The sequence below is a fragment of the Anabrus simplex genome, chromosome 6 (assembly GCF_040414725.1).
Source record: "Anabrus simplex isolate iqAnaSimp1 chromosome 6, ASM4041472v1, whole genome shotgun sequence".
Lineage (NCBI taxonomy): Eukaryota > Metazoa > Arthropoda > Insecta > Orthoptera > Tettigoniidae > Anabrus > Anabrus simplex.
The window spans coordinates 18,448,423-18,465,800 of NC_090270.1; the positions used below are offsets into that span (position 1 = coordinate 18,448,423).

General features: G+C 40.1%; 1 protein-coding gene across 1 annotated transcript in view; it reads right to left on the minus strand.

The window, feature by feature from the left end:
- Positions 1 to 3,181: 3,181 nt before the first annotated feature.
- Positions 3,182 to 17,378, minus strand: part of LOC136876061 (glucose-induced degradation protein 4 homolog) — a 54,518-nt gene continuing 40,321 nt past the window's right edge. Inside the window, exons 3-4 of the mRNA XM_067149695.2 lie at positions 7,049 to 7,281; positions 3,182 to 3,637 (exon numbers count right to left, since the gene is read on the minus strand). Coding sequence (XP_067005796.1) covers positions 3,574 to 3,637; positions 7,049 to 7,281 — 297 coding nt within the window. The 3' untranslated portion in view covers positions 3,182 to 3,573. The remainder of the gene's footprint in view (positions 3,638 to 7,048; positions 7,282 to 17,378) is intronic.

Consider the following 17,378-nt stretch of genomic DNA (forward strand, 5'->3'; position numbering starts at 1 on the left):
GACACTATTTAAAATAGTATTCTGGTTAAATCTGCATTGTTTCTATTAAGAAAATTAATCGTGTAGGTTTCGAGAACATTAAACATTCTCTTGATCAGTGATCATCAAAATCTAACTTAATTACATCAAAGAGTAGGATCAATTATCATTTTGTTTATCCTAAATTTAAAGAACTATTATATCACAATTTATAATAACAATGAATAAACAATCACTGTATTAAAGGTACATTAGGATACTATGTGCATATAAAATGTCTATAAATATCTGTTCTACTGGACCGATTTGCTTCATTTTTTGTTTTATTCTTTCCGGAACTACCTGCTGGTGAATCATGAGACATTGATATGTCTCAAAGTTCAACAAACTGAGTTATCATAAAATCAAATCGGTCAATAATCACTCCAGTAATTGCATGCGAAGGCTTACCCTAAACTGCAACACATTCTGTACTTAGCAGTTGCTAAGCAACTAACACTTTCATTAACATTCTGATATACTGTGATTTTCATCCTTAGTAATGTCATTGCATGCAGCCATGTTTGATTATTACCTGTCAAGCCAGAGCGTATACACTTCCTCTGATCATTGAAGAATGCTATTCCCTACTAGATACTCTTTGATTCTCTAATCTTTCCCAGCTTCCAAATATATTCAACAGACAGCAGAGCATTCCTAACAACTTACATGCTGCCACGAGATAAAAGTCTACGTACAAACAGACCCCATCATGGCATACGCCTTAGACATTATCTGGGAACACCTATCGAAGGAAAATCTAGCTACACTAGAAAGTGTGAAGGCCATGTATCTTAAAACGTTTTCTGCGTTGCAAAAAACGCTCCTTCAAGTCTAATCTATGAGCTCACGAGACAACCGTTCTATACAGAACTGCGATTAAAAATACCATTGCCTTCTACAACACAATACCAAGATTTACATCAAGAACTGCAGGATAAAAGAGCAAATATATGGATAGATTTTTACCAAACAGACGACATATCAGAACGGATGAATTCTGACTGCGAACTGCGGCGCAACATAGCACTTCTTATGAAATGTCCATAAAACCACTGAAAAGGACAGCCAAAACAACATGACTACGACAGGCACATTTATAACGAATGCTGCAGAGCAGAACGGGTCCCCTAGTTCAATATTAAGATGATAAATGAGATAAGTAGATTCCTAATGTACCATTAATAATTGTTTAATCACTGATATTTTAAATTGTGATATAATACTTCTAAACAGGCTAAACAAATGAAAATGGTTTTGTTGTTCTAATTCTTAGATGTTCCAACCAAGTTAGACTTTGATGATCACTGATGAAGAATAGAATGTTTAATGTTCTCGAAACATGTACGATGAATAAGTAAGTTTCATTAATAGAAACTGTAATCAGATTATTATTTTAAATGAGTTTATATAAGTCAACACAGGAATAAATAACAGTACCTATTATGGCCATGTTTATCATAAGATTGAATTTATTCTTCTAGCATAAAATTTCAATGTATAAAAAACCTAATCAAAGGTCCTGATGCTTTGCTATATTTCTTCTGAATGAAGATGTTTTGCAGTCATGAAATTTACCATAATTTTCTCCAGGTCACAGTTTTTGGACTATAGTATTTCACTGAATAATGGCTGGACAACCAATCCCTACCTAATGAGATATGGAATTGTTTGGAGAGAAGGCATTGCACCAAAAACCATGTAGAGGGCTAGCACAGCAGACTCAACATCTATTAAGATCACATCCGAGGGTAAAGGACCTCATCAAAGAAGCAGGGCACAAACTTAACCTAGCAGGGATGAAGAGAAAAACTGGATGAAAGAACCAACAAATATATAGCAGACTACTGTTATAAAGTTTTTGGAGGTAATGTCATATATACTTATCTTGGATTAAATATGAAGACAGAAGACATTGTAAATAATGACAAAAATGGAGGTGCATACATTTAATGTATATTAATGACAATGTGATAAAAAGTTACTAAGTTGGTAGTGGGAGAGATATGAAATATAACAACTCTGGATGCACATAAATTGTGTGTGTGCTCAATACAAACCTGCTGATGGAAGTAGCCCTAACATTTAAGGCCAAGTATGGTAAATCATGCAGGTCAGTGGCATCCAAAGGTCTTCTGTTTCTCTGTTGTGAGAATATGGTCTAACAAACCTTGTGTGAATAATAATTTAGGTGCTTACCAAAACGGCACACAGTTCTGGGTAGTGCTAACAATAGTCTTTTTCACATTTTTTTCTTGTTAAGTTTTGTAGTGTCCAGCTCCATGGCTAAATGGTTAGTGTGCTGGCCTTTGGTCACAGGTTCAATTCCTGGCAGGGTCAGGAATTTTAACCATCACTGGTTATTTTGCTGGCATGTTGGCTGGGTGTATGTGTGGTCTTCATGATCATTTCATTCTCATCATGATGCGCAGGTCGCCCACGGGCGCCAAATCATAAGACCTTCACCTGGCGAGCCGAACTTGTCTTTGGACACTCCCGGCACTAAAAGCCATACGCCATTTCATAGTATTAAACATTTCATTCTTATATCTCTTCATTCTATCAATTACTAGTCACTTAGCCTCTCCTTCATAAGAGCTTCAGACAGCATGCTACTTAAGCAGGTGGCAGCATTCCTTTGTATGACTGTCAAAAATAGTTCACTCACCAGGCAGCTGATCACTGCTAATAGCACTGCACACCGACTGCTCTGGTGACAAGAGAGCTGCTCCTCATTGCAACATCAAGAATGGCTCCCAGGAAAACCTGAGCAAAGTAGATTGAGGACGACAAAAAAGGCAAAGCCTTTGTTTTCCCGATGCTGAACACTAACCCCTTAGTGGCCAGGCCTGGAAAACAGTTTTATGCAATGTTTGTGATCCAACGGCACCTACAGCAGTTGGAAGTGAAGCACAAACTTATGGCTACAGATCTGCTTCTTCTACCGTTACACTAGGCCACTGCTACAGAAATTTTGGCGATCAGTAAGTTGGACTCTATGAACAACAGCACCATGGGAAGGAACCTCATTTGGAACACAGCCAGAGAGCAGAAATGGTGGCTGGATCGAGGAAAATTGAAAGGTGCAATTAACATCCAAACCTGGATGGAGCTGGAAGAGAAAGTGACCAGGATGACTTTTGAATTTAAACAGAAAATACTGTGACCACTCTGTAGTACACCATTCATTACAAGTTTACTAAAACATTATTATTTTCTGCAAATATACATTGATAACAAATTACAATAGGATATTGCTAGTAACATATCTTACATATTTATATAGTGCACAATCATAACAGAAATATATATAAATAAAGCTATGGGATTTCAGACTTTCACATTTCATGTCATACGAAAAAAATACAAAAAATTTAAAATAAAGATGAAAAATATATGAAATTTACAATGAAATATTTGTAAAACAGCAGAAAACAATTTGCTGTGTAAGCACACTGTATTTGTTCTTCACTAAATCACACACATAGTTTGCTGCACTGTTCAGGTTCAACGCCACCTATCGCAAGCTGCACTGTATGTGTCTCTTCACCACTTTCACCTGAATTCATAAATTTGTATGCTGTGTTCTGGAACATGTGTCAACGTCAATGACTGGTACCTATAAAGAAATCAAGAATATGTATCAATTTTAGGTTCATAACAATTCCAATTTGGTTCTGGAAAGAAATGCCTTCATCTTTTGAAGAATGGTATTATTAACAACAATTACTTGATCACTATAAAACTAAAACTTAGGTAATTAAATCTATAGTATTCTCATCTGTGGGGCAGATTTGTAGACTTTCAATGCATAGACTCCTTTGAAATGTGGTGTTGGGAGAAAAACGTTCCATATACCTCGGACAGCATTCAACAAAAATAACTAGTCTTGGGGGAGATTAACATCAAAACTAGGCTATTAATATGCAAACAAAGGATTGAGTTCTTGGGGCATCATGGAAGCAGCTCACCACAGAAAATGTCCCTACTCCTATACACTGGTCGAACACCATATAGCAAGTAACTGGAACATCCCTGGCTCAGAACTGGAAACGATGGAGAAATACACACAGTAATCACCATTGTTGGTTTTGAGGAAATGACTAGAGAGAATACGGCCTCAGCCATTGTGGTGCAGATATTTTGACTCAACACCATTTAGGCTGCCTGCACATCAATTTCATCATTCCAATTTTACTCTACCAATCACAGAATTTCAGGTGACTCACTTCAGACCAACTCATGCCTCTCAACTATGGTCAGCACGGCAAACACTTAAAAAGGTTAAAAATGGGTATAGCAAGAACTAGGGCCACCCTAAAACAATGGGTCTATACACAAAATGGTTTTTGTGACCTCAGCGCTTTTCAAGGCATGTGCATTTGTACCATTGCCCAAATTGCCCTATGGAAAATCTGAAGATTTTGACGCAGTTTGTGGCAAGGCTATAGCAGCCGATTCGTACTAGTGACCAACATTTGATACTGTTTGATAATATATCACTTAACCGATTGGAGACGAAAGACCCTCTGCTCCTAATTGCCGCAATGGCGAAAGACGGCCACGCCCGTCTGGCATTTAAATCTCAAATTTTTTATTTTTAAATATAGATGGTTCTGATTGATACCCATAGCGTGTATTGAAGTCTTTGGAAGTTCCTTGACAACTATTGATTATTTCAGATAAGTATTTTATCTTCAGTGGATATCTTCGGGTACAAGTGATCATGGCGGTGCCAAGGCATGAACGCAATAAAGTCTATCAAATCTGGTGAATTTTATGAGTGAGTGTACGAAGTTCTAAATGAAAGTGACTGTGATATAAATGATGATGAATTCAGTAAATGTAATTTTGATGACAATTTGACTGAAAGCAGTGAGGAAAGTGAGGAGTGTGTAAATGAAAGCAATGTATGTGCGAGGGGTTGGGCCTGGATTCACGAGCCAAATAATCCAGTAAAATTCTATTTCAGCTGTCAATCCATTGATTTCTCGACAACTGCTTGAATCTGGAACAGAGTTAGATGTATTTAGTCAATTCTTGGGCGATGATTTCTGGATGGAGATCATAAACGAAACTAATAAATATGCACACAATGCATTTCTGGTTAGTGGGGATTGTGGTAATACATAGATGTACCCCGTACATGAAATGAAGGCTTATTTCACCCTCACCATAATGTCACGGAATACAAAATCAAACCGAAATTATTACTGGAGCACAAAGAAAGCTTTATATTCCAGTGCAAGAAGTGCCTTGTTTCTCTTCATTTGGAAGGCACACAAAGAAAAACTCTTGATGCCCCTGAAATGTTGTATTCAGTTGTCTGTTGGGCCATACTACACCTATTTTTAAATTAGGAAATACATTTTTTTAAAAGAAGTAAATATTCCGGAGTTCTGATCCTTCAGGACAGTCATCCATTACATTAAAACTAAGCTAAGAAATATTCAGTCACAGGGGTCAAACAAGTTCGGAATAAATTTGGACTTCCATTGGTTAACAAGATTGGGATGTATTTCTTATCATTCCAAACACCTGTGGTAATAATAGCCTTTGATTATGGTGGCAGACTTCTGAAAACACATGTAGTAAACACCAGCAAAGGAAGAATTATTCTTAACAGGATGATCCCATCTGTGGAGACAACTGATTAAAGAGGAGGTGTCTTTCAGACCAGAACAATCGTGCACTAACCAAATACCGAACTTTACTCAATATACAGAGAACAGATTTCAGATGTCTTGCAATTGGTGCTGTTTTTTAAATTATAGATTTAAATACTGCTTATGATACTATCAATCTCGACTCGTTGTACACAAACTGTTTAAACTGATAAAGATTTCAGACTCACAAGAATCATTCAATGCCTCTTGCAGAATAGAAATTTTAGGCAACACTTCAAGCTACAGAGGGTCATTGAGGAAAAAGGTCTTCCACAGGGTAATGTACTTGCATTAATCCCTTTCAATATATACACACAATCAACCTACCAGGCAGAGCACAAAGCACCTTTCTGTATGCTAATTATCTCTGTGTTGGAGCACAGTCCAAGTCTTTCAGGACACACTATAGGATGCAGATCTGCTTCAGTGATCTGTCCAAACTACAAGGTCAAATTTCTAAAACCAAATCCTAGCAAAACACGGGCCACACTGTTGCACACCACAAACTGTTAGGGAAGGAAGATAACTTAATTATCCACAGCCGTGAAGTACCATGGAGTTCAATTTGATTGTTTACTCATGTTTACAGGACACTGCCATTCCATCAGCATGAAGGAATAGTTTACTTGGGATTTTAACCAGATCCACTCAAACATATTCAGTACCAGCCTTGACACACACTGCAGTTGAGTAAGCTTGTCCTCTGTGGGCCAACTCTGTACGTTCTAGAAAGTGGACACTGTCTTGAGTGAAATTTGTCGTATCGTCTAGTATACCTCAGACTAACTAATATTGAAAAGATATACCACACTGCGCTATAGCACAACCCCTGTTCAGTGGCAAACAGCAGCTGAAACTGAAACAAGATATGGACAACCATCCATCACCTTGCATGGCTACCAAGCAATAAGATTTCTTAGATCATAGAAGAGTTTCACGAACAGCCTGCAAGCCAACAGAGGGGACTAACTCATGCCTCATAACTATGGCCAGTACGGAGAACACTTAAAAGATTAAGAATGGGTATGGCAAGAACTAAGGCCACCCTAAAACAATGGGGCTATACACAAAATGGTTTCTGAGATTTCAGTGCTTTTCAAGGCATGTGCATCTGTACCATTGCCCAAATTGCCCTATGGAAACTCTGAAGATTTTGACGCTGTATGTGGCAAGGCTATAGTCCAAATATAAATGGTCCGTTGTTGGACATTAAATTTACTCATCATTCGGGACAAATATTTCAGGCTCCCTATTGGAATCAACATCTATATCAAGGCTATAGTAGCCGATTCATACTAGTGACCAACATTTGATGCTGTTTAATAATACGATACAGCTCAACAAGATTAGGATGTATTTCTTACCATTCCGAACTTCTGTGGTAATAATAGCCTTCGATTGTGGCGGCAGACTTCTGAAAGCATATGTAGTAAAAACCAGCAAAGGATGCTCCATTTATATCTTTGATTGTATGATCTGGAACTAGAAAATGTTCTTTCCACCTCATAAAGACATAGTCTGTCGTTTTCAGAGCTTCATAATCAAAACTGTCCGAGTTGAAGGTCTTGGCATACTGGTAGAATGAACTGAATTTACTCTGTAAAGAGAAACAAGATAACATTAGTAAATATGCACATTGAATCCATTGCTACAAGCATGTTAAGTAAAGTTGCAAGTCACAGAGTTACATTACTGTGATGAAAGGACAATATGACTATAGTAGTTACCACAACATTACATCCTCTTTTTCCTAGGGGCTTTACACTAACAGAGCCAGTTATAGGTAAACAACATTTCCTTGAGCACATTCTAAACGGAAGCAGGAAAAGCAAGGGTGCATCTTGTAACCCACTTATACAACATCTAATCCGAACCCATCATGAGGAAGGTCCTAGATGGATGGGAAAGCAGTATTAGAGTGGGAGGCAAAACCATCAGCAACCTGAGGCATGTTGACAATGTAACGACAAGTGCCAGGGAATTAGCGATAATTACACATCAAATAACAAAAGCTAGATCAACAACAGCAAGAAGACAGGATGAACAACCTGGCACACATGAGCAGAGCAGCTAGGTTTGAGGTAGTGGGAGATTCATCTATCTGGAAATTCAATTTCGAACACCACAAGGCTGCTCGGATGAGATACGGAGACAATTCTGGAGAAACTGAAGCTGGAAAAGGGTCTAATATTTCTGATAGCCACATACCCTGCTGAGAATGGACCGCCAAAACAGTTTATGGGAAGAAGATAGCACACAAAATTCAGGTCCATCATCAACTCCGGCGCGTAGGATCATTTATGGAACACCAATGCTTCGGTTCTTGATAACAGAATAATCAAAAGGAAGGAAGGAAGGAAGGAAGGAAGGAAGGAAGGAAGGAAGGAAGCCATAGAGAAGATGGTAAGTAGAAGGGAAAGTGCCAGGAGGGAGACCTCAAGGAAAAGCAGCTACCAGAGAAGTTGATCAGGAAAGGACAATTCTTGGAAAGTCCTCATTCAAGACTTCACAGCTAGCTAAAGATTGACCAGCATGGCAAAAACTGTCCAACTACTTCTGATATGTCACCAAATCCTGTGAAGGGTAAAAAGGAAAGAGAAATTTTTTAATTTCAGACATTAAAGAACAGTGGCAGCTGCTTCTTATGTACTGTAGCACACTGTTAATTCTGTCTTACAGAAGTAAGTTTTATTCTCTTTATTCTATGCGCTGTTTTATAAAAACTAACAGAAATCTCCAAGGAAGTAGCCACATTTCCACGTGATACAATTCTGGAGAAAGCTACATCATACAGGGGAAGACACACTGTGTCCTGTGCCAGTAAGCCCCAGTGGAGAAAAAACTTCTAATTCCTTTGGAATGCCAGAGTGCTTCCCGTTTGTTCTCCAAAGCCAAAATTGGTAAAGCAAGATATTAATTACTGTGAATGATTTATCGTAGATGGCAGATCTATGGATAGGTAAAGCAAGGATGGAATTATTAGTAGGTCTGGTGTTAAGACTGTGGTAAGTAGATAGGCATTTCAAATATGAAGTGAGATAAAATGGCTGTGAAGAATGAAGTTTTTTTTGAAGATGGCATAACGTATGAACAGTGCGACGGATTTCTAGTCAGGGCCAAGATAAGTGGTTATATGAAGGAGTTACATGGTCATAGTACCGTAGGTTACCGACATATCTCACACATGCATTTTGACCACGTTGTAATCTGCTCAATAACTTGCACCCAGTGTGTCTATAAATCACATCACAATAGTCGAAATGCGGGAAAACCAGAGCTTCTACCAACATTTCTTTTAGTTTTTCAGGAAATAAGTCTTTATACCCGCGCAGCATGTGCAGTGCAGAGAATGTTTTCTGAGTGATGTTCGTAATATGCGTTTTCCATAGCATGTCATCAAAAGTAATGCCTAGGACTTTTACTGTTGACGAGAATGGTATGTTAGTATTACATAACCTTAGAGATGGAATCTCTGGTTGATTGACCTTCGCGAGTAGTTTCGGGTATCCTAGGATGATGGCTTGCATTTTTGCTAGGTTTAACGTAAGACCACATCACAAAGACCAAGAAGAAAACTATGTTAGATCCTGATTGATTTTGTCTACGGCCGAAAATACTCGATCTGGAGATGTATGGAGGTACATTTGTACATTAGCGTAAATATGGTATTTGCAGTGCGTTAGGTTTTGGGAGACATCATTAATGTAAATAGAAAAAGGGAAAAAGAAGGGGTCCTAACATCAACCCTTGGGGCACACCACACTGCACGGATTGCCAAGTTGATTTGTTTAACCTATCTGTAACACACTGCCGACGGCCATGCAGGTAGAATGCAACGAAAGGAGGGCACTGTCCGAGAAATGGATGGAATCCAATTTTGAGAGCAAAATGTCAATGCCACGAGTCAAAAGCTTTGCTTAAGTCTAGAAGTATTAAAACTGTCACTTATTTGTTGTCCGTTACTTCTCGAATGTCTTCTGTGACCTTCAGTAGTGCCGTTGTAGTACTGTGTGCTTGACGAAAACCAGATTGTAGTGGGTCAAGTAAGTTGTAAGTCGTCATGTAGTCTGAGTGATGTACTCTAGTGCTTTGGATAAAGCAGAACGTATGCAGATGGCTACTTACTCCTCCCTTTTCTCCCTTCCCTTGACCTTGTTCCACCTGTCTTTTCCCATCCTTTACTCTACATTTCCCTTCCTCCAACTTCCACACATCTCAGCAACAGTTCCCTGTTCCTCATCTTCCCTCAGTTGTTCTACCTGGAGTGATTCATACCGATTTCGCACAGACACCTGTCCTGAATTCTGATCCTGAATAGAGCCCTTAGCCTGCAATCTCCTTCCCCTTAGAACATTAGACCACCTGTCTTCTACAACTCCCCCCTTTCTTTCCTCTCCCTCTTGTACATCTACTGTAACCTGTACATTGTTTGAGGGAGGCCTATCTTCCTTCCTGTCTTCTGTGAGAATCCTAATTATCTCCCTCAAACTCTCCAACTCCTCCCTCATACCCCTCAATAGTTGGCCATACACGGAAAGGAATTCTGACAGGCGAGGTCTTTTGTGACGCGTACCGACAGGCTAGGGATGCTCGTTAGTGAGCAACGTCAGTTTGAGGCGTAATCTGCTACAGGCCATATCTGTTGTCAGCACCTCAACGGAAAGACCTCGCCTCACAGATCAAGCCTCTTGTAAGGAAAGCATGGAGTGGACAAAGGCACTGCTAGAGAAATTTACTGAAATGTACAGAGAGCGGCCGTGTCTCTGGTAATTAAAACATGAGGCGTACATGAATAAAAATTTAAGAAGTAGGGCATACAATGATCTAGTTGAATGCGTGCGGAAACCTTTCCTAACACAGATCATAGTTTTGTGAAGAAGAAAATTCAGAATTGAAGAAGCAGCTTCCGAAAAGAAACTAAGAAAATCAAATCCTCAGAGAAGTGGAGCGGGAGCAGATGACGTCTATGAACCAACATTATGGTGAGTAAAAATTACTGACCCGCCTCCGTGGTGTAGTGGTTAGTGTGATTAGCTGCCACCCCCGGAGGCCCGGGTTCGATTCCCGGCTCTGCCACGAAATTTGAAAAGTGGTACGAGGGCTGGAACGGGGTCCACACAGCCTCGGGAGGTCAACCGAGTAGAGGTGGGTTCGATTCCCACCTCAGCCATCCTGGAAGTGGTTTTCCGTGGTTTCCCACTTCTCCTGTAGGCAAATGCCGGGATGGTACCTAACTTAAGGCTACGGACGCTTCCTTCCCACTTCTTTGTCTATCACTTCCAATCTTCCCATCCCCCACAAGGCCCCTGTTCAGCATAGCAGGTGAGGTCGCGTGGGCGAGGTACTGGTCATCCTCCGCAGTTGTATACCCGACCCAGAGTCTGAAGCTCCAGTACACTGCCCTTGAGGTGGTAGAGGTGGGATCCCTCTCTGAGCCCGAGGGAAAAACCGACCCTGGAGGGTAAACAGATTATGATACGAAAAATTTCTGACTGCTACTGTCAAGTACACTTGAAACTAAGTCTGTTAGGTCATCAGTCCAGAGGCTGGTTGGATCCTCAAATAGCACCATCAAAGACTATGCAGTTAGATGAAAACCGCAAAAACCAATGGCAGTACCAAAATGAGGCGTACTAGGCAAGACAAGGAGTGAGGTAGTTTACCATTGCTTTCCTCACTGGGCCAGGCAGTGCTATTGCTGCACGACTGACTCTATGAGCAACACCTTTCATAACACTCAGACGCACTGTTTGTACTCTGAATGTTATTACTCAGCACCACCTATATCCCAGCAGCTTCCAAGTATATAGTCCTATAGAAAATAAGAGGCCATGATTTATCGGTTAATAATTAATAATTATTGCACTACGTAGGTATTATGGTCCACAAAAGATCAAGATCGTCCTCGTGAAGCGCAACAGCAAATTTTCTTTTTCTCTGGACACTGTCTGCTTCGATGTCCATCGCACAGTTCTAAGTACGGCAGACCCGACCAGCAAGGATTTCAAACTAGTTTGAAAGGCCAGCGGATGAGACTTAGCCTGACGAGAACACACAAATCATTAGTGATGGGAAGTGATTTGCAAACCTGCTACTAAATCACTGCTAGTGTGAAATCACAGTTCAACCTGCTAGCGGGTTGGCCACACTAGCAGGTCTTAACTGCGATTGTGATGTTTCGCAGGCGGCAGCGCTGCGCTGCGAGAAATCCTTAAACTAACGTGATCAACCGACGTAAAACGCACAGCAAGGCCAATAATAGCAGTCAGTAGCAGTTAAGAAAGCAGTAGCAGATAACCTAATCAAGTACCGGCAGCGCTGCGAGAAATCGATAAACTAACGTGATCAACCAGCGTGAAACGCGCAGCAAGGCCAATAGCAGTTAACAGACTAGCAGTTAAGAAAGCAGTAGCAACTAATCTAAATCAGTAATCACAGCATCACACTCACAAGTCCAAGTCTAACTGTGACCCACACCTCAGATCAACCAGCGTGAAACGCGCACCAAGGCCAATAGTAGCAGCCAGTAGCATTTAGCAGACTAGCCGTTAAGAAAGCAGTAGCAACTAATCTAATCAGTAATCACAGCATCACACTCACAAGTCCAAGCCTAACTGTGACCCACACCACAGTCGCAGTTGCAGCTGCGCTGTGATTGTAAACATTTATTGTCGACATTGTCATACGATCACAGGAAGGGAAAGTAATTAGAATCTGCGGCCGTGAAAGCCATCTTGCCCATTTTTGAAAGGAGCTATTGTCGTGTTGTGGGATTTATAACCTCCCAACCTGCGATTTATTTTAGTCTTCTCAGTATATAATTCATTTTATTGGGTTGTGGCTTGTGGTTGTAGGTCTAAAAGTGAAAAATTGTGATGGTAGCAGTTGAGTTGACTAAGTATTTTGATCAGTGATTTATGACGTTGTAGGCATAATATTTTGCCTACTGTTTTTTGTTTTTACACTATTGTACAGTAGTATAAGTATTCGGTACTAAAATTAGTGGTATTGCTAACAAGAGAAGTAGCAGCAGGCGAACACTGAGTGAGTTTTGGGCATTTTATCAGAATAATATTTTCCTCCTCCTGTCTGACTCCTTGGCTGAGTGGTCAGCGTTGAGGCCTTCGGTTCAGAGGGGTCCCAGGTTCGATTACCAGCCGGTCGAGGATTTTAATCGCGTCATATTAATTCTTCTTGTATCTGTGAGATAGTGGGTTCGAACCCCACTGTCTGTAGCCCTGAAGATGGTTTTCCGTGGTTTCTCATTTTCACACCAGGAAAATGCTGGGACTGTACCTCAATTAAGGCCACGGCCGTTTCCTTCCCACTCCTAGGCCTTTCCTGTCCCATCGTCGCCATAAGACCTATCTGTGTCGGTGCGACGTAAAGCAAATAGCAACAAAAATTATTCTAGCTCGGGGACTGAGTGTTTGTGTTTGTCTCAACACTTTCCTCTTCATTTTCACAAAACACGCTACACTACCAACCACCACAGAAACACGCAAATTACATCTTTCCATATAGAGTTGCGTCAGGAAGGGCATCCGGCCGTAAAACATGGCAAAATCCACATGTGCGACGCAGTTCGCACCCACAATCCCACAGGTGTGGGAAAAGTGTCAGAAGAAGAAGTCGTCATTTTCTCCTCCTCACTCCCTGATTTTCTTCCTTAATGAGTAGCTCTATAATTCCAATATAATTATACCAATGATTTTGATAAAAGACAATTGGTTAACCTTCAAATCTATAAGAGTTTTTTCTGTACATTGCTCAAAATTCAAAAAGGATGGTATTTCTGTATGTCATGTCCACAATAACAAGGAAATGCACTTTTAAATTTTCCGTAATGTATGTCTGTATTACAGCATCACACTCAAAGGTCTAACTGTGATCCACACCAAAGTCGCAGTTGCATGTATATACACGCATCACGAGAAAACCGCTGAAGAGAATTTAATGAAAATCGGTATGCACAGTCGGGGAATAAGTAGCTACAATCTAGGCCATAAATCATTTTATTCACGCTGAGTGAAATGGTAGTTTGCGGAAAGGCCTAATATTTAATTCTCATATATTTATGTTATTAGTGGTCGTATCTTAATGGAAATCGGTAAGTCGGGGAATAAGTCATTATAATCTAGGCTATAAATAATTGTATTCATGCTGAGAATAATGGTAGTTTAGGGAAAGGCCTAAAATTCAATTCTCAAATATTTATTAGTGGTCCTGTCTTAATGAAAATCGGTATGCAAAATCGGGGAATATATTGATCGAGGTCATAACTAATTTTACTCACGCTGAGTGAAATGGTAGTTTAGGGGAAGGCCTACAATTTAATTCTCAAATATTTATGTTAATAGTGGTCGTATCGATAAATACTGCATAACTAAAGTTACATAGTGTTAAATTTCCGATCATGTATGTCTTGTATATTGTTACCGTACCGGTTATGATCACAGATATATTCATGAATTTGGATTTTTGTTACTAAGTCCATATCAGCGCCGAGTCACGAGAAAAATAGGTAAACAGAATTTAATGAAAATCGGTATGTAAAGTCGGAGAATAAGGAACTACAGTCTATGCTATAAATAATTTTATAAGCCGCCCTAATAGGCTATAGCAGAGTGGAAAAAAAACAACTAAATGTGAAGGGCTACAATATAGAAAACTCATAAAATTGATCAACAATAACATTACATAGAACATCGTTTGTTGTGACGTGCTTTGTGTCTTCTGTTGCCACCCATCTCCGACAGTTAGGATTGCTACTGCGTACCGAGTATTTTTTTTAAAATTTGTTTTACGTCGCAACGAAACAGAGAGGTCTTACGGCGACGATGGGATATGAAAGAGCTAGGAGTGTGAAGGAAGCGTTCTTGGCCTTAATTAAGGTACAGCCCCAGCATTCGTCTGGTGTGAAAATGGGAAACCGCGGAATACCATCTTCAGGGCTGCCGATAGTAGAGTTCGAATCCACTATCTCCCGGATGCAAACTCACAACTGCGCACTCCTAACCACACGGCCAACTCGCCCGGTCATACCGAGTGTAACAGCCTACCTGAATATTGGCGGGAAGTAGCTGGGGAGTTATTTAACTTTCTTCTTTAGCATGCTATTCCTCTGGTTCATAAATTTTCTGATGCTACTGGTACATAACACACTGGTTCATCATAGCATTCGAGCTGTTCAATCCCTACTTTGAAGCACTGACTCGAATGAGCAGTGTGCATATTTAACGGAAAGTTGGTAGAGAATCTTCACGGATGTCTACGGCCTGGTCATTCCAGCTCTGGAACTTTGGACTGTTAGATCGGCACCTTAGTACTGTTCGTTAAAAGTGAGAAAATCTGCAGTTTTTAATTTGATCGAGTATTTTATATGATAATGTTGCTTTTAATCGCTACATTCCTACTGACTATTTTGTAATGACCTATGTTGACTTCTGTTAGGAAAACCACAAATTCAGTCTTTCTGAAAATCCCGTAGGGAATCACGGGCACATCAACTAGCAATTATAAATAAAATAGTCCTTGTTGATTCGTACGGTGGCGTACTTTTTGAAAAGAGGTAATGTATATAACTGTTTAAAATATGATTCTGAAAATGAGTATTTGTTTTCAGCGTTAGCGCGAGTTCGCCCGTGTACTGAATGCTGCACGACATCGTTCTCCTCGGTACTCCTGTAGGCCGCATAGTGATGACGGTCATATTTTGAGTGGCCTTGTATCCTAGGTGGCGTTGGCTGAATCACAGTTAATCACAGTTAAAAATCACTGCTACTTCAAAATAGCAATCACAGTTTGACCTGTGAGTGTAAAATCACTGCTAGTCACACCACTACAAATCATCCCATTAACGGGAAGGTCTGGAATGTTGACAGATCATGTTGCACAATACGACAGGCTGGGTGTCACAGTTGGTGGCGAGCAGCAGGCCGGGTCTGTGAAGGTCACGCCTGGCAGGCGGTCTGTCGGACCTGGCCGCAAAGGCGAGGCCTGCCGAAAAATCTTGCCGTGTATGGCCAGCTAAAGGCTCACCACACCCACAGTTCCTACACTTGCACTCCTTAGTCATTCTTTACAGAAAAAAAAAATGAAAATAAAAGGAAAAATAAAATAACTTATGTGCAAAATAAAACAACTTTTGTTGCTTGAGAGCAAAGTAACAATCAGTAATATTCGTGTTGCTTCAGAGCAACACAGCTTATTAAAGGGTTAATGTGATATTTTTTACTTGAGTAAAAAGGAAGGGCAAGTCTGGCATCCTTCAGTGGCTTCCCTTCCATCTTCAGCATCTCTTTTTATCTGGCTTTTTCCTGGAACTTTTTTGCTCTTCAGTCTCTTCAGAACAGCTCACAGTTCTCTCCAATCGTCCTCTGGGATCTCCTCAAACACAATGTCCAGAATTATCAGTCCTTTATCTGCCGCCAAGTGGTGATATTATGAAATACAGAAATTAATTCTTTACACAAACTGTTTGGCACTGTTTTTTTTAAGTAACAGAGTTCACAGGCTGAATTTTGTGGTTGTTCGAGAGACATGGCTGATGAGTTAACAGATACGGATTAAGACCTTTAATCTGGATGTTCTACATCAGATGCTGCATCTTGATGAATTATGAAAGTGTGTGTGAATGAAATGGCTTTTTTTTTTTTTTAATTTGGTGATCAAAGGACCACGTAAAGTAACCCATTGCACTTCCTCCCTCTTTTCTTGTTCACCAAAGTGAAGTGGTATATTTAAATAGACTATAATATTTTTATCAGCAGTATAATAGCATGCAAACAAGTGTCTATGTGCTCATTCACTAGCGGTATCAAGTAGAGAGTCTATTTATTGTTTGTATGCTTTCTTACTTGAAAATTATAACACAGCTGAATGTTAACATGAGCTGTCACCACAATTTATTCTAGAACTGATATTTTTTTGTTTGTTTGTTACTTTCCAATACTTTTTTCCTTGTTAGTGATTTACAAGATTTATTTAAAGAAGACTAGGAATTAGGTAATGTTTAAAATACTTATACGTAATTAACATGTCATAGTTTAAGTCCTGTTCTTAATCCTTCCTGTTTATCATTTCTTAAATTCTCTCATCTCTTTCATATCAGATTTATCAGAGGATCTTTGTAATTGGTGCTGGTGGTTTTTTCCTGATTTGTATCAAGGCCACTTAACAGCCTTATTGTTTATACCAGCTTAATTTGCTGCAAGCGCCGGCAAAGGTAGCTGTAACATTGACTTCATGCCAGCTTCCCTCTAATTCTCCTCACACTGCTTGGCGCACTGATGGCTAATGGTTTTACATGGTGACAAACTTCTAACTGCAGTGTGGAGAAACATTACCGTTGGACGTGATGTTTCTACAGGGGCCTTAAAGCCACTCCATTGAGTTCTGATGGTTACTGATTTGATTCCCGTAGGCGACCTGCGCGTCGAGATGATGATGACGACACATACACCCAGTCCCCGTGCCAGTGAAATGAACCAATTATGGTTAAAATTCCCGACCCTGCCGAGAATCGAACCCAGGAGCCCTGTGACCATACGCCAGCATGCTAACCATTTGGCCATGGAGCCGGACAATATTTCAATATATTCAATCAAGGTAACTACACTACTAGGTACGCTACTCTGGCAGTTGAAGCTTCCATTGACTGGAGCGCTATGACATCACGCAATATAAATGATA